The following is a 26162-nucleotide window of genomic DNA, read 5'->3' as shown; positions in this document are numbered from 1 at the left end:
TCAATACCAGAACATAGAATAATGTTTGGAGGTGTGTGTGTTGATGGAATCCTATAGAGTTGATACAGAAGAGACATTATGAAGCTTTGCAGTTTGTTGATGATCAAACGGTTATTGTGAATATTTTAACGATGATTATCTACTTCCTGTACTAATCATAATTTAACTTCTGTCTCTTCTTCCTCTCCCGCTGCAGTGATGAACGGCCACACCACGTGTGTGCGCCTCCTGCTGGATGAAGTGGACGGTGCAGACCTGGTGGACTCTGCTGACGCTCAGGGACAGTGAGTGGATTTATTTCAACTCTCAATAAATCCTTTCTTTGTTTTGACCTGAAAAGTCTGAGGAGGAACAGGAAGGTATAGTTTTTAATTATCCCCCCCCCTCCTTTAGGACCCCTCTGATGCTGGCGGTGTCCGGCGGTCACGTGGACGCCGTGTCTCTGCTACTGGAGAGAGAGGCCAACGTGAACGCAGCGAGCAAACACGGACTCACCGCTCTGCACCTCGGGGTGAGCATCACTGTTCTCCTGCACCCTTTTCAAAAATATATATAAACACCTTTGTTTATATATTTATCAATATATATACAATTTGTTTTACAAATGTAACCTTATAAATAAAGAAAAGACAGAACATGCTAGAGTTTGCCATCAGAACAAATATAGACTTTATCCAAGTTTCAATATGAACATTGAGGATGGATGTTCTCTGAGGGTTGGACTGTGAATGGTTGTTCTTCTTACAAATCTCAATGTACTCAAAATGGCATTTGCAACACACTTAAGTCTTTAACATTTGAATGTAATTGTATCGGTTGGATCTGTTCTTGTATATACTGAGCTAATATCCTTACCTGTAAACTAGGTAAGCATGAAACCAGAAAAAAAGCTCAATCCTGATTTTATCCCAGATTCAATATACGGTACATGAAAGGTTCTTGAAAAGATGTTCTAATGTTATATTAAATGTCTGTGTCCATGTTTCTTTGTATCATACTATCTCACAGCTTGATTTAATAACCCCCCCCCCCCCCCCCCCCAGCTGCTGTGTGGGCAGGAGGAGTGTATCCAGTGTCTCCTGGAGCAGGAAGCCTCTGTTCTGATTGGAGACTCTCGGGGGCGGACCCCCATCCACCTGGCGGCCGCTCGAGGCCACGCCTCCTGGCTGAGCGAGCTGCTGAGCATCGCCTGCTCCGAGCCCCCCATGCCCCCCCCGCTGAGGGACGGACGGGGGTACACCCCCCTGCACTGGGCCTGCTACTACGGTCAGACTTTATATACAAATATATATATGTATAAAAAAATAATGTTATGTATAGATACTTCAGTCTGTATCCAACTTCTTTTATGCATTTCTACTTTGTGAATGAATTTCGTTGATTCTTTGTCAAACTGATTTTTGATGTTTTCAATATAAATGTATTTAAAGTATTTTCTTACTACACTTGCAGATTATAATTATGAATACAAAATATAATCTACAAATACATTGTTTTTATTTTATTAACTATCTACTTGCTACTTTTGTATCAGAGTATTTTTACACTGTGGTATTGATATTACTACTCAAGTTAAATATCTGTGTGTGTGTGTGTGTGTGTGTGTGTGTGTGTGTGTGTGTGTGTGTGTGTGTGTGTGTGTGTGTGTGTGTGTGTGTGTGTGTGTGTGTGTGTGTGTGTGTGTGTGTGTGTGTGTGTGTGTGTGTGTGTGTGTGTGTGTGTGTGTGTGTGTGTGTGTGTGTGTGTGTGTGTGTGTGTGTGTGTGTGTGTGTGTGTTCAGGTCATGAGGGGTGTGTGGAGGTTCTTCTGGAGCAGAAAGGTTGTCGCTGTATTGAAGGAAACCCGTTCACACCTCTGCACTGTGCTGTGTGAGTATTCAATAATACATTAAACCTCATCAAATATCAATAACTATCATCTTTTTGACTGATTTAATTGAATTACTGAATGATCTAGAGTACACAATGTTAAATCATGCCCATCGGAAACTTGTTTGTTTTGTGGGATAACACTTTGTGTGTGTAACAGAGTGAATGATCACGAGCCGTGTGCTGCTCTGCTGCTGGAGGCCATGGGGTCGGACATCGCTGGCTGCAAAGATGCTAAAGACAGGTGTGTGTGTGTGTGTGTGTGTGTGTGTGTGTGTGTGTGTGTGTGTGTGTGTGTGTGTGTGTGTGTGTGTGTGTGTGTGTGTGTGTGTGTGTGTGTGTGTGTGTGTGTGTGTGTGTGTGTGTGTGTGTGTGTGTGTGTGTGTGTGTGTGTGTGTGTGTGTGTGTGTGTGTGTGTGTGTGTGTGTGTGTGTGTACTTGCTGTGGTGTTAGCACCCTCACTGAAGTCTCTTCCTCTCCTGCAGGACTCCTCTTCACGCCGCAGCGTTCTCGGGTCACGTCGACTGCGTGCAGCTGATCCTTTCCCATGATGCACCTGTGGATACTGTGGACCAATCAGGTCGCAGTGCGCTGATGATGGCGGCGGAGAAAGGCAGAGTCGGAGCGCTCGGTACACAAACGATTCACACTTTGCCTTTTGAGTCCCGCAGAGGGATTTAGCTCTAGTCATGTGATGATTCTTTTAAATGTAATTTGTGTGTGTGTGTGTGTGTGTGTGTGTGTGTGTGTGTGTGTGTGTGTGTGTGTGTGTGTGTGTGTGTGTGTGTGTGTGTGTGTGTGTGTGTGTGTGTGTGTGTGTGTGTGTGTGTGTGTGTGTGTGTGTGTGTGTGTGTGTGTGTGTGTGTGTGTGTGTGTGTGTGTGTGTGTGTGTGTGTGTGTACATGAATCAGAGGTGCTGTTGAGCAGCGCCACCCTCAGTCAGACGGACAGAGATGGAAACACCGCTCTGCATCTAGCCTGCAGTAACGTGAGTGACCCCCCAGCCTCAGATCAAGAATACTTTATTTATCTAAATGGGTTTCGACACAGGTGCTTAATGTTAGAATGAGCTCTCCATAAAGTGACCCCGCCTCTTCACAGGGAAAGGAGGACTGTGTGATGATGATTCTGGAGAAGCTGTCGGACACTGCTCTCATTAATGCAACAAATGCAGCGCTGCAGACGTGAGTATCTAAAACCTCTGAACATTACAAAAGCAGAGTGCTGCAGGAAATAGTCCTAAAATCTGAAAATGGGTCAGCATGTCGGAACTTCCGGTTCCCTTGTCGGGAAGTCTGTTGTTTTTATTTGCCTGAAATAAGCTCTGTGGAAGAGATTTTCACATTTTGTTTTATGACATTAAATACTCAGTAAATACTCCATTTTGAAACACTAAGCTAATTGTGTGGTGTTTCAAAAACCATTCCAGGAGATTATCCTGCTGAACGAGAGCAGCATAAATCACATTACATGACATGTCACTTGTCGTGGCTTCCTTCCTTGTTTTTCCATCAAGCCACTAGACGCCTTAAACAGACAGTTCTAACTCGTTTCTTTCCTTTACACAGTTTGAAGAGTTGCTTGGCCTCCGATGGTTAAGAAGATGTTGCGATGTGTTTGCTCAAGATAACATAACAAACATTTGCACATGCAACAAAGAATATAAGCCTTTACAATATTCAAAAGAAATAGGCAAAACTCAAAGTAAAATAACAAAACAACTTCGGTATTCTTTTTGTCTTGATAATGCTTATAACTTAAAGGGTACTTGTACGGTAAGAGTACGGTATGTTACGGTAAGATAAGATAAGTACGGTTAAAAACTGTTCCTCGACGGCGTCTCTCAACAGGTTGCCCATCACTGTGGCTTTAGCACCGCCTCCGTGGGAATTGTAGTCCTTTTATAGTGCGTTGACTACAGACGGCACAATTAGGTGGCCTTTCTTATCAAATCAAAATACTGGCTCTAACATCACTTGTTAGACGCTTTTCTCCAAATCCTTACATACTCAATACTGTGGGCAATCCCCACGGGAGCAATTTGGGGTGAAGTGTTTCAGGGACACAACGACATGCTGACTGCAGCGGGGTTTGAACCTGTTCCCAACACCAACGCACGCCTCCAAATATTTTTTAGAACACATTTTTTGCAAAATATTACAAAACCCACTGGAAAAAGTCCCACAGGCTTTCCGTAGAAGGAAACAGGGCGATGTTAACTTCAAGGCCAGACACAAATAATATGTAAATATGAATATATAAATACAATGGATGTGTATATGATCGTTTGCTAATGAATTAATCATGATAGTTTACAATTTTGATGATGATAATAAACTCAGGCTCACATTTTTGTTTCCTATTTTGGACATTTCCGTCAAATAACCCACACGTGAATTTTGAAACACGAACCACTATGCTAATTCAGTCAGACAACTCGCGTGTTTCTTAATATGTTTATTAGAAGCAGCATATAGTTTGAGTTTGGCGTCTAGGCTCGGGCCTCATCACTCCACAGATTTACAAAGAACATTAAGTGATGATTAGATAACTATCCCCGAGCCTACAGGTGGAAGCTGGGGTGGAAGCTGGGGTGGAAGCTGGGGTTGAAGCTGGGGTGGAAGCTGGGGTGGAAGCTGGGGTGGAAGCTGGGGTGGAAGCTGGGGTGGAAGCTGGGATGGGAGCTGGGGTGGAGCTGGGGTGGTGGTGGGGTGGTGGTGGGGTGGAAGCTGGGGTGGGAGCTGGGGTGGAGCTGGGGTGGAGCTGGGGTGGAAGCTGGGGTGGAGCTGGGGTGGTGGTGGGGTGGTGGTGGGGTGGAAGCTGGGGTGGAAGCTGGGGCGGAGCTGGGGTGGAAGCTGGGATGGAGCTGGGGTGGAAGCTGGGGTGGAAGCTGGGATGGAGCTGGGGTGGAAGCTGGGATGGAGCTGGGGTGGAAGCTGGGGTGGAGCTGGGGTGGAAGCTGGGATGGAGCTGGGGTGGAAGCTGGGGGGGAGCTGGGGTGGAAGCTGGGGTGGAAGCTGGGATGGAGCTGGGGTGGAAGCTGGGGTGGAAGCTGGGGTGGAAGCTGGGGTGGGAGCTGGGGTGGTGCTGGGGTGGAAGCTGGGGTGGAAGCTGGGGTGGAAGCTGGGGTGGAAGCTGGGATGGAAGCTGGGGTGGAGCTGGGGTGGAAGCTGGGGTGGAGCTGGGGTGGAAGCTGGTGTGGTGGTGGGGTGGAAGCTGGGGTGGAAGCGTGGAAGCTGGTGTGGAAGCTGGTGTGGTGGTGGGGTGGAGCTGGGGTGAAGAATTCAGCATGAGAATATGAAAAACAAAACGTATAGAAATCAAATCATTATATCGACATGTTTGATGATGATACTAAATTCAGGCTCGCCATTTTTGTTTCCTATTTTGGACATTTCCCTCTCGTCCCTCAGTCCTCTCCACCTGGCGGCTCGCAGCGGGCTGAAGAAGGCGGTCCAGGAGCTGCTGAGTCGAGGAGCCAGCGTTCAGACGGTGGACGAGAACGGTAGGTGAACTGAAGACCTGAAGACCCCCCTCTCTGAGCTGCATGGATCTGCATTCATATACTGCATGCAGGTCCCCTTAGTTCCAGCTTTATGTGAATGATTTTAAATATGGCTTTGTTTCCATGTGCGCTGCGAATGAATGTCTTCAAACAGGGTTCCCACTCATCATGTAGGTAGCTTACTTTCATTGAAGTTTTCCTTGAAATACAGCTCAAACATCTGTTGGTGTATTCTGTCAATTGTAGTTCTTAGAAAAAACTTCAACTACAATTGGGAGAGGCCAACACAATTTTAAATGTTTAGCTTTGTTACCGAAAATTCATCCAGATTCACGTCCTGCTGTCAGTGGGAGCCCTGACTATACATGTACCAGCTGTGTGTGTGTGTGTGTGTGTGTGTGTGTGTGTGTGTGTGTGTGTGTGTGTGTGTGTGTGTGTGTGTGTGTGTGTGTGTGTGTGTGTGTGTGTGTGTGTGTGTGTGTGTGTGTGTGTGTGTGTGTGTGTGTGTGTGTGTGTGTGTGTCTCTATGTACTGTGTCAGCTGGCTGAACTCTAATTGAATGCTGCTCCGTCCCTCCTTTGTCTCTGCTTCGCTTCCCCTCGCTTCCTCCATGTCTTCGTCTCTCGCTCCTCTTCTTCTTCCTCTCCCCCCCCCCCCCCCCCCCTCTCTCTCTCTCCCTCTCTCAGGTCTGACGCCTGCTCTAGCTTGCGCGCCTAGCAGAGAGGTGGCTGACTGTCTGGCTCTCATTCTGGCTACCATGATGCCTTTCTGCTCCCCTTGCAGCTCCGGGGCTCCGTCCCCAGGCTCCCTGCTGAGGCAGCTGCCCCCCCAGCAGGGGGTCAAGGGTCCGGGCGTCGGCCCCCGAGGGCCACGGAGCCCCAGGAACCCCAACTCCAGACCCTCCAGCGAGGGAACAACGGAGAACGACTCGGAGGACTCGGAGACCTTCTGACCGACGCTCTGCCCTCCTCCCTCGGACTGGAGATGATTAAGGAACTGTCGGAGCTTCAGCCTGATTCTAAAGCTTCGGCCTGATTCTAAAGCTTCGGCCTTATTCTAAAGCTTCGGCCTGATTCTAAAGCTTCGGCCTGATTCTAAAGCTTCGGCCTGATTCTAAAGCTTCGGCTTCGGCCTGATTCTAAAGCTTCGGCCTGATTCTGAAGCTTCGGCTTCGGCCTGATTCTAAAGCTTCGGTCTGATTCTGAAGCTTCGGCCTGATTCTGAAGCTTCGGTCTGATTCTAAAGCTTCGGTCTGATTCTAAAGCTTCGGCCTGATTCTAAAGCTTCGGCCTGATTCTGAAGCTTCGGCTTCGGCCTGATTCTAAAGCTTCGGCCTGATTCTGAAGCTTCGGTCTGATTCTAAAGCTTCGGCCTGATTCTAAAGCTTCGGCCTGATTCTGAAGCTTCGGTCTGATTCTGAAGCTTCGGTCTGATTCTAAAGCTTCAGTCTGATTCTGAAGCTTCGGCCTGATTCTAAAGCTTCGGTCTGATTCTGAAGCTTCGGCCTGATTCTGAAGCTTCGGTCTGATTCTGAAGCTTCGGCCTGATTCTAAAGCTTCGGCTTCGGCCTGATTCTAAAGCTTCGGTCTGATTCTGAAGCTTCGGCCTGATTCTAAAGCTTCGGCTTCGGTCTGATTCTAAAGCTTCGGTCTGATTCTAAAGCTTCGGCTTCGGTCTGATTCTAAAGCTTCAGTCTGATTCTGAAGCTTCGGCCTGATTCTGAAGCTTCGGCTTCGGTCTGATTCTAAAGCTTCAGTCTGATTCTGAAGCTTCGGCCTAATTCTAAAGCTTCGGTCTGATTCTAAAGCTTCAGTCTGATTCTGAAGCTTCGGTCTGATTCTAAAGCTTCGGTCTGATTCTAAAGCTTCAGTCTGATTCTGAAGCTTCGGCCTGATTCTAAAGCTTCGGTCTGATTCTGAAGCTTCGGCCTGATTCTAAAGCTTCGGCTTCGGTCTGATTCTAAAGCTTCAGTCTGATTCTGAAGCTTCGGCCTGATTCTAAAGCTTCAGTCTGATTCTAAAGCTTCAGTCTGATTCTGAAGCTTCGGTCTGATTCTGAAGCTTCGGTCTGATTCTGAAGCTTCGGTCTGATTCTGAAGCTTCGGCCTGATTCTGAAGCTTCGGCCTGATTCTGAAGCTTCGGCCTGATTCTGAAGCTTCGGCCTGATTCTGAAGCTTCGGTCTGATTCTGAAGCTTCGGCCTGATTCTAAAGCTTCGGTCTGATTCTAAAGCTTCAGCCTGATTCTGAAGCTTCTCTGTGGTTTCACTCCCAAGACTTGGCTGACATACTGTGTGTTTGTTTGTCGCTCCAATGAAGATTCGGTAGGCTCGTTGTCAGCTGCAACATATTAAATCCTTTCATTGCCCAAATCAATAGCAAACACACTCGCGCCACAACGGTCGAAAACCATATGCTCTTCCGGGGTCAAACAAACCCAACCCTGTGACACACACTCCTTAAATACCATATATATCAATATCAATGTGCCATTTTGCTCAAGGACACACACACACACACACACACACACACACACACACACACACACACACACACACACACACACACACACACACACACACACACACACACACACACACACACAGACACCGTCGGCCATCGGGAGCAACCAGGGGTTCAGTTTCTTGCCCAAGGACACATCAACATGTTGACTTTACTGGGCTGGGATCGGACCCACAATGCACCTCTTTACCTCCCCCCCCACCCCCTCTTCCTCCCCCATCCCAGGGACCATGCAGTGTTTTCTCTCCAGAGGGAGGAGGGTAGAGACTTGGATGTTTTTGTACAGAATCCTGTGTGACACAAGGCGCTTTTTTCTCAGTGCCCCTTTTTTCCAAAAACAATGACCTGCAGGACGTTTCTCCGCGAAGAAGAAGAAGAGGATGAAGATGATGATGAAGAGGAAGGGTCTGCATGATTAACTCACACCACGGTTTGTTCTTTAACTCACGGGTGCTTCAATCCAAACCGACCTCGGTACTTTGGTCTCTGCACGGCGTCGCCTCCGGGACTTATTTTGTCTTAAAAAAAATGTAAAAAAATAGAAGCCATTTCTAACTGTTTGTACAAAATGAAGTCGTCGTTTTAACCTTTTTTATGATTTTATTTCTCGGCTTGTTGTTGTACCAAATATTTGACTTCCACTGGTGAACAGGTACATAGAGATTTTTTTGTAACACAACTGAAGCACAAATTTGGATTTTTGCTTTTAAGTTTTTTGACGATCTGTAGCGGGAATGTGAATAAGATGTTTTAATCGTTTTAATATCCACGAAAATACAATATGACACACAGCGGGTTCATCTCAATTCCTTTAATTGCATCCCTAATGTGTGCGAGGAGAGATTCAGGAAAAGAAGCGAAAGTCTTAGAGAAATGAGACGTGATGAAATGTATACACACTATTTTTATCGGTAATACTTGAAATCCTTAAATGAAATACTTGATTTGTTTCCCTATGTATTGATATTCTTTCTATATTAAAAATAATACGGATAATAAGCACAACGTCTCATAATTTTCTGACAATTTAAAGTAGCTTTTGGAAAGTTGTAAATACATTTCAAATCAGGACATCATTTTCTTTATACGTGCAATTATTACAGAGAGTGTTTTTTAAGCTGAAAGACTGCCATACATGTTAAGAGGAAATGACAGATCATAAAAAGCAAGTTGTCTTACAGGTTTCTTTGTTAATCACACAAACAAATCCAGAAGTTAATAGCATTTGATCAAATATAAAAACATATACTTGAAGTTAGACTTTATCCCCGACATTTCAACTCATTTTCAATCTGTTTCCTCCTACTGCCTGGCTTTAAAGCTCTTCAGTAAGACAGACATGAGATTAAAAGGAAGTTATATAAGAGACATTTTATTCAAATCTAATGACCAGCTAATCCTTCGTTGAATTTAGAGAGCATCTAAGTAACTTCTGTTGATTGTCACTATTATAAAAATGGGGAATTTCACTCAGAAATCTGACTCAATTAATGGCTGATTTTTGGAACTGAGGAACAAATAAGAGAATTGAGATGCACCCGCTGACTGAACACTGGGTTTAAGCGGTCAGATGTGAATTAGATGCATTTTCACCAGCGGCCCGTTCACTGTTCTGTCCCCCCAGCAGTAAACAAGGAGAACCCTAACCCCCCCCCCCCCCTAAAGGTCTTAAAGGTCACCTATTATGCAAAATGCACTTCTTCATGTCTCTTCTACATCAACATGTGTCCCCTCTTCTTCATGTCTCTTCTACATCAACATGTGTCCCCTCTTCTTCATGTCTCTTCTACATCAACATGTGTCCCCTCTGTGGAAAGAGACTCTGAAAGTTTCAGGAACAAAGATTCTCTCTCTTTTTGATCCATTTCTATAAAAACCTGTCTGAAAAGGAGCTGATCAGATTTTGGCCACTTTGTGATGTCATAAAGATGTTTTGGCTTGTGTAACCATTAGCCAATCAGCAACCAAGGTAACCCCCCCCCCCCCCCCCCCCCCCCCACACCTTATCACCTGAATCTCCTCCTTTTAACCAAATGTCTCTCAGAGGGGCGTGGGGAGGGGCTCCTTATGTTCATCTAAAGTAACAGACAGAGAATCAGCACTTTGGAAACAGGGCTGAAACAGAGGGGGTTATGGGTAATGCTGCAATGATCTGTTTGGTGTTTCAGCCAATCAGAGACAGGCTCTGTATATATCTGAGACCTGTAATATATTGATGAAAAACAGTATAATAGGAGACCTTTAAAATCCACATCCTCCACAAAGACCGACCAGATTTCGGTTGTTTTTCTCCATTGTATTTCCTTGTGGTATTTATTATCTCTTACATGATGGTACAAATACTGCCAGTACTTGCCCCCCCCCCCCCTCTGTTTGTCTACCAGCTATGTGCCATTGTCTGAAATGTGTCCAGTGCCTTGATGTCAATTTAATTTTGTTTTTATTTCACATCAAATCCTTTGTTAGTAGATTATAAAACTCTGGTGATTAAAGGATCAGTTCACCCAAATGTCTGGTGGTGTCGAGCCGTGCACGTTGTCCAGGTTTTGAGATATGTGTCAGATTTATTAAATTAAAAACGTATTTTTTGTATGTTTTTGCATTCACCTTTTCTTGGGTTGGCTTTATTTGTGGAGCAGAAACGATGAGTCAATCAACAGGATAAACATCAGATACTTTTATAAAAAGTATACTAATTGTTTGTCTTTTTTCGTGCAATTCTCACAGCGTTTCACATGCGAATATTTGCTGTTTTTTCAGCTTTTCCAGTATTAAAATAGTTCAAAAAAACATTTTGAATTTGTTTATTTGGTAATTTCTAACACCTCTTTTCTTCTATTGATCACTGTTGACTTTTGATTTATTACTTATTGTTTTTAGCACCACATACGTTGTCTTGAAATGATCTGAAAACTTCGACAAATGCAAACCAAACTACTTGCACGACGACCACCAGACGCCAAATGTTTTTTTATGCAATTTAGGGTGAACTGATCCTTAATTATGTGCATCATAATGTGGACGGTTAGTATTCAAATACACGTTTATAAAGGGTTTGCTCTGCGTGAGCGACCAATATGCAGATGGTTATTATTTTTTGTGAATGATGTCTGACTCCACTGTTTCTCTCCTCTAGGCTGCTGATATTATATATTTTTACTGTCAACAAATCCCCCGAAAAGCCAATAATTCATACTTAAAATCACAATAAATCCTTTAAAAATGTCCCAAATACTTGCTTTGATTTTAAAGGTCACATGTCATGGCCATTTCTACTGATCATAATTCCATTGTTGAGGTCTACTAGAATACATTTATATTGTTCAATGTTCCAAACTCACATTGATTTCAAATACAGCATCTCTGTATGTGTATTCACTCTCTGTCCTAAACGGCTTGTTGGAGCTCCTGCCCCCCCTCCCTGTGAGCCCACTGTGCTCTGATGAGTCCACCACCGTTACAGCGGAACATCAGTGATTATGTGTTACAATGACATTTGTTAGCAGCCAGAAAATGACACCAGTAAGACAAACAGATGAGAATGCTGCGTGGGGTCTGGGTACCGTGTTGGCGGGACGTTGCGGGGCTCGCTGCTCCGCCCTTTGAGGCTCGAGGAGCGGACAGTGTGAGCTGGCTTACTGGTGTGGTTTCCTGGTCGGCGAGACACAGTGAAACCCAGCCGGAAGCCAGCCCGAGCACACACACAGACCCGCAGCCTGGCTGTGAGAGAAATGTCCAACGAGGCGTTCTGGGGCAGCATAGACAGGTCTTTTCTGTGTTAGAGTTGTACTCGCTACAGGGTGTACGTTGAGGGTGTGTGACTTTGCAGACCGTTTACATGCAGAAAAAGCTTCATAACACACAAGGGGACGGGTAATAACCGGAAAAGCATGACATGGGACCTTTAAAAAGAAGATTAAATTACTTCCTAGAACATCTGGTCACTCACAGAGTTAAACACAATTTAATTGTTCATTTATTTGGGACTACTTTTAGTTGCGGATTAATCCACACTGTTCTAATGAAGCAAACATGTCACCGTGTGCAAAAGTGTGGTTTTATTTTAGTGTTTTTAATAGTTTTTGGACAAAAATTTAGCTCTATAGCACAACGGGAGAATATATATCTGGAATGTATTACTTGATCTTTTCGAGGGCTTTGCAGACAGTAATACAATATCTCCAGACCTTTTGAGTTGTGTGTGTGTGCGTGTGTGTGTGAGGGTTTGTGTGTGTGAGGGTGTGTGTTTGTGTGTGTGTGAGGGTGTTAGCTTTAGGTACTGATATGAAATTGAACTGCTTTTGTAAATAATGTTGATGTAAATCTTTGTGCAAAAACATCTCCATCACAGAGGACTTTTTTGTGACCGCTCTACCTTATTTTATTAGTTATATTTCCCAGACTGTCAATTATCATTATTTTTAATTGATCCCCGTTATCTGCAATTGGATTTTAACGGAGACGATGAGCACACACACAATGAATCTGTCTGCCAGTATTATAATTATTATTATTAATTTTATTTCACCAGAAAGATGAGCTTCACCGGTCCGGACAATCGTTGGTCGAGTATCTGACGACTTTCATACAGTTCCTGATGCAGTACCACACGCTGTTTTATAAAAAAAAATGTACAATTATAAAAATCTGTTTGAAGTTGTTGTTGTGCTGATTTATTCTTTCATACGGTGTTTCAATCATTCCCCACAGTGTTAAAACTATCACGTATGGAAATGAAATGATAGCCAATTAATTTTCATGTTTTGAAAATGTTACGCAAATTTAGGAGGATTTTCTTGGTTGTCGTTATGATAATATGAATACAACTAGTAATACTTATTATTATTACAAACTAACAAGTATACAAAATCCTAAAACATAAAGTCAAAGTATACAGTCTCATAATTGTTTTTTAAAAACCAAACTATGGCAAAAAGTGATTATTTGAAAGCTATGAATTTGTAATTATTTCGTCGACAAATCTACAATTTATGGACCTTTTTGGGGGCTGCATAAACACATTTTTTTTATATTAATCTGTCCATTATTTAGCTTTTTCTATGACCAATTTATGAAAAAATGCTAAAAGATATTCAATTAATAAGACGGAAAATCGGTTATACAAACTTGAGACGCTGCAAACAACAAGTGATGGTTGATGATTTTAGCCAGAGTTCAATCATTCAGTGTAAACAACATCACCTTTATTGTAAACGTGAAATCACCTATCAACAAATCAGTGTTAATAACCTTTTAATAGTTCCATAATCTCTGTACATTTACAAACTTTAAATTAGAGGAAATGAGTTAACCAAACTATAATCCAGACGACTGGGTCTTTTCAGCGGGTCCTCTTGAAACAGCTTGGCACTAATAAAACAACAGACCCTCCCTGACGCACATCGCAGGGGAGACATTATGATCTGTAATACTGACGGGATAAAAATCCTCTTCATGTGGAATGATGCCGAGCTGCTTTATATACAGGCGTTACTTTGCTGACAAACATTTACAGTCCAGTGTGCTTGTGTTGGACCCGAGGAGAGCGACTTCCTGTGTGTTTCCGCGCCGACACACACTCCGCTCAGCAGTTGATGCCCAGGCTGGTCCAGTGGTCCGGGACCATCAGGAAGTATTTATCCATGGCCTCGCAGAAGCGGGCTCTGTACAGCTCCGGAGAAACCACAGTGGGCATCTTGCCTGAGAGACAAACACACAACGACATTAGGCAAGGCAAGGCGAGTTTATTTCTATAGCACTTTTCAACACAAGGCAATTCAAAGTGCTTTACAAGAAATGAAAGACATTCAGACAAAGGCATTTAAAATCAGTCATTAAAAAGAAAAGTTAATCAAATAAACATTAAAAGAAAAAATACATGGATAAAAGTTACAGTGCAGTTTAAGATATGAATAGTTCAATTAAAAGCAGCGACAAAAAGTAAAGTCTTCAGCCTGGATTTAAAAGTAGTCTTCGTTGCAGCGGACCTGCAGGTTTCTGGGAGTTAGTTCCAGATATTTGGAGCATAATAACTGAACGCTGCTTCTCCATGTTTAGTTCTGACTCTGGGGACAGAAAGCTGACCCGTCCCTGAAGACCTGAGAGATCTGGATGGTTCATCATTTAGCAGGAGGTCAGAAATGCATTTTGGTCCTAAACCATTCAAAGCTTTATAAACAGCAGCAGTATTTTGAAATCTATTCTTTGACACACAGGAAGCCAGTGTAAAGACTTCAGAGCAGGAGTGATGTGATCCACTGTCTTAGTGTCAGTGAGGAACCAGAGTAAAGACTTTAGAACAGGAGTGATGTGATCCACTTTCTTAGTGTCAGTGAGGAACCAGTGTAAAGACTTTAGAACAGGAGTGATGTGATCCACTGTCTTAGTGTCAGTGAGGAACCAGTGTAAAGACTTTAGAACAGGAGTGATGTGATCCACTTTCTTAGTGTCAGTGAGGAACCAGAGTAAAGACTTTAGAACAGGAGTGATGTGATCCACTTTCTTAGTGTTAGTGAGGAACCAGAGTAAAGACTTTAGAACAGGAGTGATGTGATCCACTTTCTTAGTGTTAGTGAGGAACCAGAGTAAAGACTTTAGAACAGGAGTGATGTGATCCACTTTCTTAGTGTCAGTGAGGAACCAGAGTAAAGACTTCAGAACAGGAGTGATGTGATCCACTGTCTTAGTGTCAGTGAGGAACCAGAGTAAAGACTTTAGAACAGGAGTGATGTGATCCACTGTCTTAGTGTCAGTGAGGAACCAGTGTAAAGACTTTAGAACAGGAGTGATGTGACCCACTGTCTTAGTGTCAGTGAGGAACCAGTGTAAAGACTTTAGAACAGGAGTGATGTGATCCACTTTCTTAGTGTTAGTGAGGAACCAGAGTAAAGACTTTAGAACAGGAGTGATGTGATCCACTTTCTTAGTGTTAGTGAGGAACCAGAGTAAAGACTTTAGAACAGGAGTGATGTGATCCACTTTCTTAGTGTTAGTGAGGAACCAGAGTAAAGACTTCAGAACAGGAGTGATGTGATCCACTTTCTTAGTGTTAGTGAGGAACCAGAGTAAAGACTTTAGAACAGGAGTGATGTGATCCACTTTCTTAGTGTTAGTGAGGAACCAGAGTAAAGACTTCAGAGCAGGAGTGATGTGATCCACTTTCTTAGTGTCAGTGAGGAACCAGAGTAAAGACTTCAGAACAGGAGTGATCCACTTTCTTAGTGTTAGTGAAGAACCAGAGTAAAGACTTCAGAACAGGAGTGATGTGATCCACTGTCTTAGTGTCAGTGAAGAACCAGAGTAAAGACTTCAGAACAGGAGTGATGTGATCCACTGTCTTAGTGTCAGTGAGGAACCAGAGTAAAGACTTCAGAACAGGAGTGATGTGATCCACTCTCTTAGTGTCAGTGAGGACTCGAGCAGCAGCGTTCTGAATCAGCTGCAGCTTTCTAATAGATGTTTTAGTGAGACCTGTGAAGACACCATTACGGTAGTCCAGTCTACTGAAGATAAAAGCATGGACACGTTTTTCCAAATCCTGCTGTGACATCAGTCTTTTAATTAGAGATCCAGACATTAGAGACAGAGAACAACTTTTACAGACAGCTAGCTTTACTGGAAGATCCTCCTAGAGTACTCCTTTTAAATCTTTGACATACAAATACAGCAGATATCTTATATAAACATTTCTCAAGTACTTGCTTTGATTTGAAAAAGAAGGTTGAATTACTTCCTAGAACATCTGGTCACTCACAAAGTTAAACACATTTTAATTGTTCATTTATTTGGGACTACTTTTAGCAGCGGATTAATCCACACTGTTCTAAAGTGTGTGTGTGTGTGTGTGTGTGTGTGTGTGTGTGTGTGTGTGTGTGTGTGTGTGTGTGTGTGTGTGTGTGTGAGAGAGGGTGTGCGTGTGTGAGAGGGTGTTAGCTTTAGGTACTGATATGAAATTGAACTGCTTTTATAATGTTGACGTAAATCTTTGTATAATGCAGCAGATATCTTATATAATAAAAACAGCTGCATAGTCTACTTCAAAGCTTCAGTTGATAGTAATAAAAACAAACATATTGTTCTCGTATTCACTGAATCCAACACTATTTCCTGAAACTAATGCATGATATAAATAATCTGTGAAAAAATCATAAAAAACACGAGCCGAGTAAATAACAAACCTTTTTTATGGTATTTTACTGTTAAAGCTTCACCTCGTACACACATTGTTTTCATGTATCAACCTCATCAGCAGGTACATCACAAGTACTGAAATACAAAATAAATCTATGAGATTTCGTAACTTCTTTGACTATCTCTGACTTCTAATTTATATTTTTCCTCCATTTGTATCTCAGTTGTTAGATTGAGAATTTAGTGATATTGTCATTGATAGTGAAGTTTATCGTGGAACAAACAAAAAATTATATTAAGCTTTAGTACAGGGGGGTCAAACCGGTCAGCATTATGGTTGCACTCAAAGGGCCGGTTGTAACTATATAAATATACATATATAAATACATAATATACATAACATAATGTTTTATATTACATTATTGCCTCTGAATTGGATTATTATGAGATAGGGTAATAACTTCATAATTAACTACGTCTGAAAGCAGAAGTCTAGGGCAAATAACTGCAAGTCTCTTCAGTGAGAATGTCACAAAATGATTTAAAAAGGAAAGCCACATAAAAAAGTCCAAAAAAAAGTAACATTTTGAAAAAAAAGTCAAATTCTGAGAAAAAAGTCAAATGAGCGATGCATTGTGGGACATGTAGTTTATGGGCAAGGTGCTTCTGTAAATCGGCATGTAATCGTATAATAAACATATTATATTCTTTCAGAGCTCTTGCGGGGCCACAGAAAATGAAGTCGCGGGCCGGATTTGGCCCCCGGGCCTTGAGTTTGACACCCCTGCTTTAGTACTTCTATCCACATATTTTAGAAACTGATTGACACAAAATGTTGTTTATGGGGGAAAAAGGTTGCACTGGTAAAAGGTATTGTTTGACTTTCAAACTCTTAAATACAAACTTCAACATCCCCAAACTGGTAAGGCTCTACTTTTATAATTTAACAACTCAATTTCACAAGTAAATTCATAGAAATGGGATTAACTGATGCCCTTCAGTGTGTTCTAAACAGGAGGTGGAGCACAGCGCCCGCAGGAATGAAACTCACCTTGACCCCCCAGGATTCCTGTGGATTTGACGACCATCTCCAGCCTCTTGTCCCAGGTGAAGGTCCGGATGTAATCTGCAGGAAAGAGCAGAGGGAAAACCATGGATGTATAATAAGAACTGGATACAGCGTGGGAGGCGGGGCCTCGTTCATTCCTATGAGAGCTGCTCATTGGCGCATGAAGACAAAATGGCCCAACTCTTGAGAGAGCGAAACGTCACGAAAGTATTCATATAATCATAAAATCCGTTCTTATTGTGCATCCATGGGTAAAGGTACAACTCATGTAGTACTGAACACGTCACATGAACGTCCCGTGGGTTGGATGCGCGTTCATAATGCCGAGGAAAATAACTCTCAGAATAACGTTATTAGCACTTTTTACAACTTGAGGACCGAATGTTTTTAATAAGGGCTATACAAACGTTCATACTGGGTAGTTTATTTAGTTTAAGTTTATTATCCAACGATTTACAGACGTCTCTTTCCCAATGTTAGTCAATGGGAAAAAGTGTTTTCGGGCCCAGCAACTGATACGGAAGTGTAGTACCGCCGTTTGGCCACAACAAATATTTTCCTCAGAGTCTGGCGAACTTCCTGGGGGCTTGGGTTAAACTAGAAGAATATATCAAAACCACATGTCACTTATCTTGTCGTGGATCCAAAACTTTAGACACTCAAGACATAACAAGATATAACAACATATCAGACACACTGCTGATTGAAGGAATTATTATATTGCTGTCCAACAGTATGAGGGCCAGAATACTTGCACCAAGTCCGCCAAGAGTCTGTCTGTCTAAAGAATAACAGAATCTCACAGGTTTCATACACTTATTTTGAGTTTACACAGCACTACACCCTTTGGACCTTTTACAATCACATGTTACAAGACCCCATGCTCAATAACACGCTGCAGACAGACATGTGCACATTCAAGGTCTCTTTAGATAAACTAAATGATGAAACTCACTAGCATGACGTCCAACACATGATCATATCATATAGATTATTTCAACAATCTCTCTCCTCACCTATGATCCCGACCACCAGCTGATCGGTGGCATCGTCTCGACCAACCAGCAGCGAGTAGTCGATGATGAGGTGGCTGGACAGGAAGTAGGCGTCGCTGTGGATGGCGGCTCTCAGGATGGCCTTGCAGTGCGAGCGGATGTACAGCGGGTTGTCGTGGATCAGCTTCAGCAGGTTCTCGTCCAGAAGAACCACCTCGCAGCTCTCCTTCCCCGAGTCCGTCTTCACGTTCCGGTTCCTCAGAGAACCTTTCAGATCGAACACCTAAAGAGGGCGAGGAAGTGTTTTGATGTTGTTGTTTTGTTTCTTTCCGTTAACTGTCAAGCAGTGTTGCACGGTGCACCGATACTAGAAAGGTATCACGATGCCGTTGAAGATGTTACGATTCCTCCACTTCATTAGTATTGGTACTTTAAGAATGACATTGCTTTAATAAGAGCCGTATTTCCTTTGCAGGGTATATGCAGGAATCCTGAGGTCAAATTTAATACCTTTTAAGACCCTTTCCATACATTTTAAGACCTCATCGCAACTTCGAGTTCTAACCGGTTACATTGGCGACACACTTTACCTCACATTGACTATATTGATTGTAAGATAGCACAACTAAACAGAGTGCAGACAGACTACTGAAGCCTCCTTTCCACATGAACTTCAACCTCTCTGTGAAGGTCAGGTTTAATATGCTGCTTTGTTGCTTCTGTAGTCTGTGCTCTTTCATTCCAGTAAAACTCCTCAGAAACCATTAGAAACCAGTATTTGACCAATAAACAAAGCAATTCACAAAACTTTGAACTGTGAAATATATTAAACTTTGGTGAGCTTCAGCGGGGTAATGCCATATAGGAGCTCCCTCACAAATACCCAGGGGTTAAATTGGACCGGGCTGTCCGGGGCGCGTCTATCGTTATTCCAACCCAGTTTAGATTTAACCACGCCCACTTCCGCATTACGCAAGGATCGACGTAGCTCTACGTAGACACGGCACACCCGCGAAATCTGAATCTGACAATGAATCTGACAAGCAAAATACCGTCCTTATAAACGCTGCATAATATCATAGACTGTGTGCATAATATACAATATCTTTGTCAATATGACTGACGACACACTTATGCAGTGCTGAGGTAATGTTAATTCATCATTTAATATTAATTCCTGATGGATATAAGAGGGATACATTAGCAAACATCTGTATATATAGCATATATATAATGTTTCGTTTTTTTGTTTGTCATGTAACATGTTAACGTTTATTTAATATTTTATAGACTTTTATAACATGTTATAAATGTCTATTTTAACATTAATATATATATATGTTTATAAATGAATAAATGTGTGTAGGCCTATATATATATAAAATAGTATCATTAAATAATGCTAATACTTATACCAGCTGAGATGATAAAACACCAGTAAACATCTGTGTGTATAAATGAATAAATACATGTGTGAGTACATATAAGTGTGTGTTTATATATATGTTTATAAATGAATAAATGTGTGTAGGCCTATATATATATAAAATAGTATGTCTATGACGCTAAAGCTACGTTCTTGCGTAATGCGGAAGTGGGCGTGGTTCAATCTAAACTGGGTTGGAATAACGATAGACGCGTCCGGGGCATAGGACGATGCTCTGACGTCATCACCCTCACACATTTGTCATATTTACAAAAAAACGATATGTTAAGACTTTTCTCGTTCTTAATATAGACTATATTTAGGGTCGATATGTGTTGACTTTACTTTAAAATAGCAGATCTCTGTGACAGATATAGTTTGGCTTAGTGAACGTGTGTCTCTTCCTTGGAGGAGCAGCATCGCCCGGACTCGTCAGAGAGTCTGCACTGCAGCGGTGTGTGTCAGCGACGTGCAGTCAGGGGAGGCACGGATTGGCCATCGGGAGAGTTGAGACTTAAACGCCGCGGCTTTCTGGCTAGCACTTAGCATGTGGGACCGGACAGCTTTAACCCCCCATCGACAGACTCTCCCCCCCCCCCGCCGACAGAGCGGAGCAAGGCAACGAAACTTAAAATAAGAAGCAGCATTTTACGGCGCGCTATGCATGGGGCCGCCTTGAGGGGGTTTCCTGACATGTCGTTTCAGTAAATTAAAAGGTGTTTCATGTTGTCGTTGCTGTGGACCTTCTTAATACCTTGGAAAATGCCGTTTAATACTTTTTAATAGCCTTAATTTTCGCTAAATTGATTTATCAACTTTTAATACTTGTTAAGACCCCGCGGACACCCTGCTGTGTGTGTTCAGCGCTCAGTTTCTACTCAGATCTAACTTTGAAGACACGCGACGAACCTATTTTGCTGCTGCTTCGTTCGCTTCAAAACACATACCACCGCTTTTTACTTTGTACTAGCGGATAAAGTTTTAAGCTTTTTTGGGGGGTTTAGCATTTTGCGTTTTGGTAGCTCTTTAAAATGTGGGCTTATGTTGTTGAGTGAGGGCTAAGTACTTCATTTCACTATTTCCATTTTATGCTACAGTACACAGTCGGGGATAAAGTGCGGTATTTATGTGTAGAAACAATTCTCCTACTTAAGCTCTTTAAACTCTTTGAAAGCCTCTTGGATCAGATGGAAAATGCCTCGTCACAAAGCTGAAAACGGGACTGTTTTTAGGAGAAACTCAAGCAAAGTTGGCTTTTTAGAGATACAGGGATCTCACAGGGCAACGCTACACACATTTGGATGTTATAGAATATGATGCATTGCTGCAGATTAAACTTGCCAACAGGATAACAAGCACTTAGAAACTTCTACAGCTGTAAAATGCAACATAGACATTAATGCAACTGTAATATGAAACCAAGGACTTCAGATATAATAGTAACAACTAACAGGGAACATTTACTTTAGATATTTCACCACTGCTGTGTTGTATATTGTCCCATTATTCTCACCTGAGCCATCTTGCGCCCGTAGAACAGGTTCTCCATCACCAGCAGGTCCAGCTTCTTCTCCGTGTTGTTCTGAGAGTTCTTGTAACCGATCCTGTAAACTCCCAGGATCTTCGCCAGCGCCGTCGGCCTCTGCGGCACAAAGATGGGTTTGTTATTCATTCAAACTCAGACACTACACCCTCAGATAGAAACACACAGAGATGTTGCGTACTTTCTGCTGCACGGCCCCGGTGATGTAGGTGAAGTAGTGAGGGGCAAAGTCAAGGAAGGACTGCACCTCCAGACGGGGCATCTGCTTCAGGATGAACCGGTCATCTGAGGAGAGGAGATGATCCTGTTATCAATAATGTAAAGACACACTAACACTTTTGGTTAGTAATAATTAAAGTGTAGAAGTTCAGTATACAGTGTCTCGCATAAAAGACACATCTGTTCAGTTTTTCTTGATGATCAAATCCCATTAAAATACCATAACCAATAATAAAGCTCTCTTATCAACACATATTGTGTGTGTATCCAAATAATTATACATAGAGACCAAAAAAAAACTGCAACACTTTTCTACAATATTTAAAACAATGAAAAATTAAATGTTTCCTTTCGTAATCTGTGTCTTTGTGAATTTTTTATTGATGATATATATATACAGTGATACAATTACATTTCAACACGTGTGTGTGTGTGTGTGTGTGTGTGTGTGTGTGTGTGTGTGTGTGTGTGTGTGTGTGTGTGTGTGTGTGTGTGTGTGTGTGTGTGTGTGTGTGTGTGTGTGTGTGTGTGTGAGTCTCATTCACTGTCCCTCAGGTTGTGGCATGTGTATACATATTGGGCAGCAAGGTGTGCCTTGTCTCCTTCTCCTAGGAGTACTCTCAGTCTTGAGAGGTCATCAGCCTCCTTGAAACCTGGGATTACAGAGTTCAACTTGTTCCAATAAATGCTCCTTACTTCGTTGAATGTTTGGCACTTCAGGAGGAAGTGCATCTCTGTCTCAGTCTCACCTGTCGTACAGTGACCACATGTTCTGTTCTCTTTTGGTTGCCAGGATCTTTTGAGTCTTCCTGTTTCGATTGCCAGTTTGTGGTCACTGAGCCTGTACTTGGTTAGGATCTGTCTCTGCTTTCTATCTCTGACAGTAGAGAGATACTCTGCCAGCTCATACTCTCTGTTTAGAGCCAGGTAACATTCTAATCTACTTTGGCTTTTAGTTTCTTCTTCCCAATGTTGTAAATAGTTGTCTTTACATTGTGTTATAATGCGTTTGACTGTGATTGGTGTTTGGAGAGCAGTGTTGTTGAGAGACTGGTCAGAGTGGCTCTGAGAGGGGGCAGTTAGCCTCAGCACCAGCTGACATAGGGGACTCTTCTCTGGGGTTAGCTCTTGGCTTTGGAGGGCTTTGGAGTGGAGGGTGTCTCGGGGGCTGGATCTAAGGTGGTTAAAGAATGTCAGTGCTCTCTTTTGAGTGTTAATGATCAGTGGGTATCTGCCTAATTCTGCTCTACATGCATTTGTTGGTGTTTTTCTCTGAACACGTAAAATGTATCTGCAGAATTCTGCATGGAAAGACTCTGTTGGATGTTTGTCCCAGCGGGTATAGCTCTGGTGACTGAGTGGACCCCATACTTCACTACCGTACAGCGCAATGGGCTGGATCACACTATCAAAGATTTTGAGCCAGATTTTAATTGGAATTTGGACATTATAAAATGTTCTCTTAATTGCATTAAGAGCTCTTCTGGCTTTTTCTTTGAGTGCATTCACTGCCATGTTGAAACTTCCTGATGCTGTTATGGTTAAACCGAGGTAGGTGTAACTCATACTATGTTCGATGATATGATTATTTATGGTAAACTGGTATTTGTTCTCCTGACATCTGGGGCGTTTTTGGAAAACCATGACATTAGTTTTCTTCATATTGACTGCCAGGGCCCAGTTCTTACAGTACTGGTCTCCTATGTCCAGCTGTTGTTGTAGTCCTTGTTCAGTAGGAGACAGCAGAACAAGGTCATCAGCATAAAGCAGACACTTCACCTCTCTCTCTAGGAGGGAGAGGCCAGGAGCAGCACAGTGATCCAACTGAACAGCAAGTTCATTTATATATATATTAAATAAAGTGGGACTTAAATTGCAACCCTGACGAACACCTCTTCTCTGGGTGAAGAATTCACTTTGTTTGTCTCCAATTTTAACAGCACACTTATTCCCTAAATACATTGATTTAACCAGATCGTACATTTTGCCCCCTATACCACAATGTAGAAGTCTATAATAGAGCCCTTCGTGCCAAATAGAGTCCAAAGCTTTTTTGAAATCAATGAAACAAGTGAATATCTTACCATGTTTTGTTTGGTGTACATGTTTGTTAACTAAAGTGTGAAGGGTATATACATGGTCGGTGGTGCGGTGTTTTGGAAGGAAGCCAATTTGATTTTGACTCAAGATGGATTGTCGGTTAAGGAAATCTTGTATTCTTTTATTTAGAATACTACAGAATAATTTCCCCAGACAGCTGCTGACACAGATGCCACGGTAGTTATTAGGGTCTGATTTGTCTCCACTCTTATGAATGGGGGAAATGAGCCCTTTGCACCAGATGTCAGGAAAACATCCTGACTGCAATATGATATTGAACAGCTTTAATACTGTACCCTGCATCTCTGGGGTGCTGCATCTGAGCATTTCGTTTTTAATGTTCTCTGGGCCACAAGCTTTCCTTGGCCGGAGAGATTGTGTCTGTGTGGTCAACTCTTCCCAAGTCATTGGGAAATCAAGGGGGTCCTGGTGGTCTTTAATAGTTTCTTCTAATGTTTGGAGTTTCTCTTTTGTAATACATTGATCTGAATTCATTAGATTTATTGGTATGTCTTTGTACAAACTTTCAAAATGTTCTCTCCAGATGTCACCGTTTTGGATGGGTAATGCTTGCGGTTGTTTTGTGTTGAAGTTGCTCCACAGATCCCAGAATTGATTTTGATCAATGGCTTTCTCAATATCCTCAAGTTTCATGTGGGTATAATTTTGTTTTTTGTTCCTTATTGTACATTTATATTTGTTTAAAAGGTCATTGTATCTAATGCGTAAGGCTGGGTTGTTTGGTTGCCGATGTTTTTCATTTGCTATTTTTCTCAGGTCTTTTCTGATGGTCTTGCATTCCTGGTCAAACCATTTGTCAGCGTTTTGCCTTTTAACAGGCTTCCGCTTTTGTTTTACAAGGTCAGCTTTAATAGCTGCCTTGTGAAATATCATATTGATATAATCAATGGCCATGTTTACACCATCTTTGGTAGGAACATATTGATTTTGGTCAAATAGTGACATGTCATTCATCAGATCAGGTGAGTTCAAGGCCATGGTGAATTTGTCTCCACTGTCTGGGGCCCATTTGTAAGTAGGATTTAATGTATACAGCTTACTGGGTTCCCTTGTTGTGTCACTCATTGGACCTGAGACTTTAAAGAACACATTGATTTGGTTGTGGTCTGAAAAGGGGGATTGCTGTCTGACAGTGAATGCACTGATAGTGGAGGGGTCCATGTCAGTGATTGCATAGTCTACTACACTAGACCCTAGAGCTGAGGAGTATGTGAATCTCCCTAAAGAGTCCCCTCTGAACCTCCCGTTCACTATGTACAGGCCTAAGGCCCGACAGAGATGCACTATCTCTTTGCCATTCTGATTGATTTCAGAGTGAAGGCTGTTCCGATGGCTGACGGTTGGTGTGGTAAACAGGGGGGGCTCACCAAATACATAGTGGCTGCCCTGTGGGTCTATGACATCAGGTTCAATTCCTGTTCGTCCGTTCAGATCTCCAGTTAGATCTCCACATTTCCCTGGGCCTGAAAATAGGCTATTTCTGAATTAAGAGTTTCAAAAATGTCTTCTTCAAAATAAGGAGAATCTACTGGGGGTATATAAATAGCACACAAATATAGATTCCTGTCAGTTATGCCCAGGGTTTGATCTAACCTTAGCCAAATGTGTGATTTACCTTGTTTTACTACTGAGATCTGATGGCAAAGATCTCCTTTATACCAAACCAAGATCCCCCCCGATGTTCTGCCCTTGCGTATGTTTTTTGATTTTATAGAGGGCACCATGACTTCATTATAACCTGGAGGACAGTGAGTGAGCAGATCATTTTTACACCATGTTTCTGTTAATATAATTAGATCAACATCTTTGATAGATTCTAAGAACTCTGGATTCTCACTCTTAACCTCAAAGGTTGAGGAGTGGAGTCCCTGAATATTCCAACAGCTTATATGAAAAGAACGCATATTTTTTTCAAAAACAAACAATCAAAATGAACCTGTATAGTGAGACAAATATATAAAAACAATGAACAACAAATAAAACAACTATTTTCACTAATATTGCTATTGTACTGATTACTACGATAATATTTAAATGTAATGTCTTAGCTGGACAGAAGTCGGGTGCACAGGGTGTGCAGCATCATCCTGATGTCTCCCAGTTCAGAGGTAGCAGGGGGAGGGAGGGTGGCAGCAGGCCGGGCTACAACTGCAGCATAGCTCCGCTGCTGTAGGCGGGGAGGGAGACAAGGAGCAGCTGTTGCTGCATATCTCTGCTGCTGATGTTGTGCAGGTGTTGAGCTGGGTGAAAGTAGCCTCCTCTGGGTGTGTTGGGGGCGTGGGGAGTGGGAGGTCCAGGCTGAGCTGTTGTGTCTTGTGTTGTGTTGCTGTTGTGTGGTGATCCTGGGGTGGTGATGGGGAGGAAGCGGTGTGGGAGGGTCTATAAGGCCTCTAGAGGAGGGGATGGGAGGACTGCGTCCCAGGGCTGCATCTTTGAGGGTCTTTGCAAATATCCCCACCCTCTCTCTGTGTAGGTGGAGTCCATCATAGAGGTCCCAGGGGCCAATGGTTGAGTGGAGGGCCAGGTGGACATTTGGTAAGGTGGCACATCCTTTTCTGATCTCCATATTAATGTCATGGATGACATGAGGAGGGGTGTCTGTCCTTGGCAGCAGGGTGGAGACCACAATGCGGGTGTCGGGGAATTCCTTACTTACTAAGGGCTCCTGAGGGTCTCCTTTTTCAACAGCTTCATGGCCTGGCCTGTGGTGCTGCAGTGTTTAGACAGCACCTTTTTATCAGGAAAAAGCTTTCTTGGGTCCAGGA

The 26162-nt window shown here is 42.6% G+C and overlaps 2 protein-coding genes across 7 annotated transcripts in view; one reads left to right on the top strand and one right to left on the bottom strand.

Annotated features, from left to right (window-relative positions):
- Positions 1–12553, top strand: part of ankrd44 (ankyrin repeat domain 44) — a 47459-nt gene extending 34906 nt beyond the window's left edge. For 2 of the 6 annotated variants that reach the window (XM_079666327.1, XM_079666325.1), the window contains exons 19-28: positions 197–284; positions 394–511; positions 1044–1266; positions 1781–1868; positions 2029–2112; positions 2354–2499; positions 2780–2856; positions 2970–3052; positions 5282–5373; positions 6060–6658. In XM_079666327.1, the coding sequence (XP_079522453.1) occupies positions 197–284; positions 394–511; positions 1044–1266; positions 1781–1868; positions 2029–2112; positions 2354–2499; positions 2780–2856; positions 2970–3052; positions 5282–5373; positions 6060–6325 (1265 nt within the window). In that variant the 3' untranslated portion in view covers positions 6326–6658. Of the gene's footprint in view, positions 1–196; positions 285–393; positions 512–1043; positions 1267–1780; positions 1869–2028; positions 2113–2353; positions 2500–2779; positions 2857–2969; positions 3053–5281; positions 5374–6059; positions 6659–12425 lie in introns of those variants that run through there. The other 4 variants (XM_079666328.1, XM_079666326.1, XM_079666330.1 and 1 more) reach the window with 3 other exon arrangements.
- Positions 12554–13076: 523 nt separating this feature from the next.
- Positions 13077–26162, bottom strand: part of pikfyve (phosphoinositide kinase, FYVE finger containing) — a 68607-nt gene continuing 55521 nt past the window's right edge. The window contains exons 33-39 of the mRNA XM_079665845.1: positions 25467–26107; positions 24438–24877; positions 21239–21342; positions 21028–21156; positions 18110–18371; positions 17076–17150; positions 13077–13594 (exon numbers count right to left, since the gene is read on the bottom strand). Coding sequence (XP_079521971.1) covers positions 13479–13594; positions 17076–17150; positions 18110–18371; positions 21028–21156; positions 21239–21342; positions 24438–24877; positions 25467–26107 — 1767 coding nt within the window. The 3' untranslated portion in view covers positions 13077–13478. The remainder of the gene's footprint in view (positions 13595–17075; positions 17151–18109; positions 18372–21027; positions 21157–21238; positions 21343–24437; positions 24878–25466; positions 26108–26162) is intronic.

Source organism: Notothenia rossii (genome assembly GCF_949606895.1).
Source record: "Notothenia rossii genome assembly, chromosome: 2".
Classification (NCBI taxonomy): Eukaryota; Metazoa; Chordata; class Actinopteri; order Perciformes; family Nototheniidae; genus Notothenia; species Notothenia rossii.
Note: the sequence above shows the minus strand (reverse complement) of the source record. Positions and strands in the feature narration are given on the sequence as shown.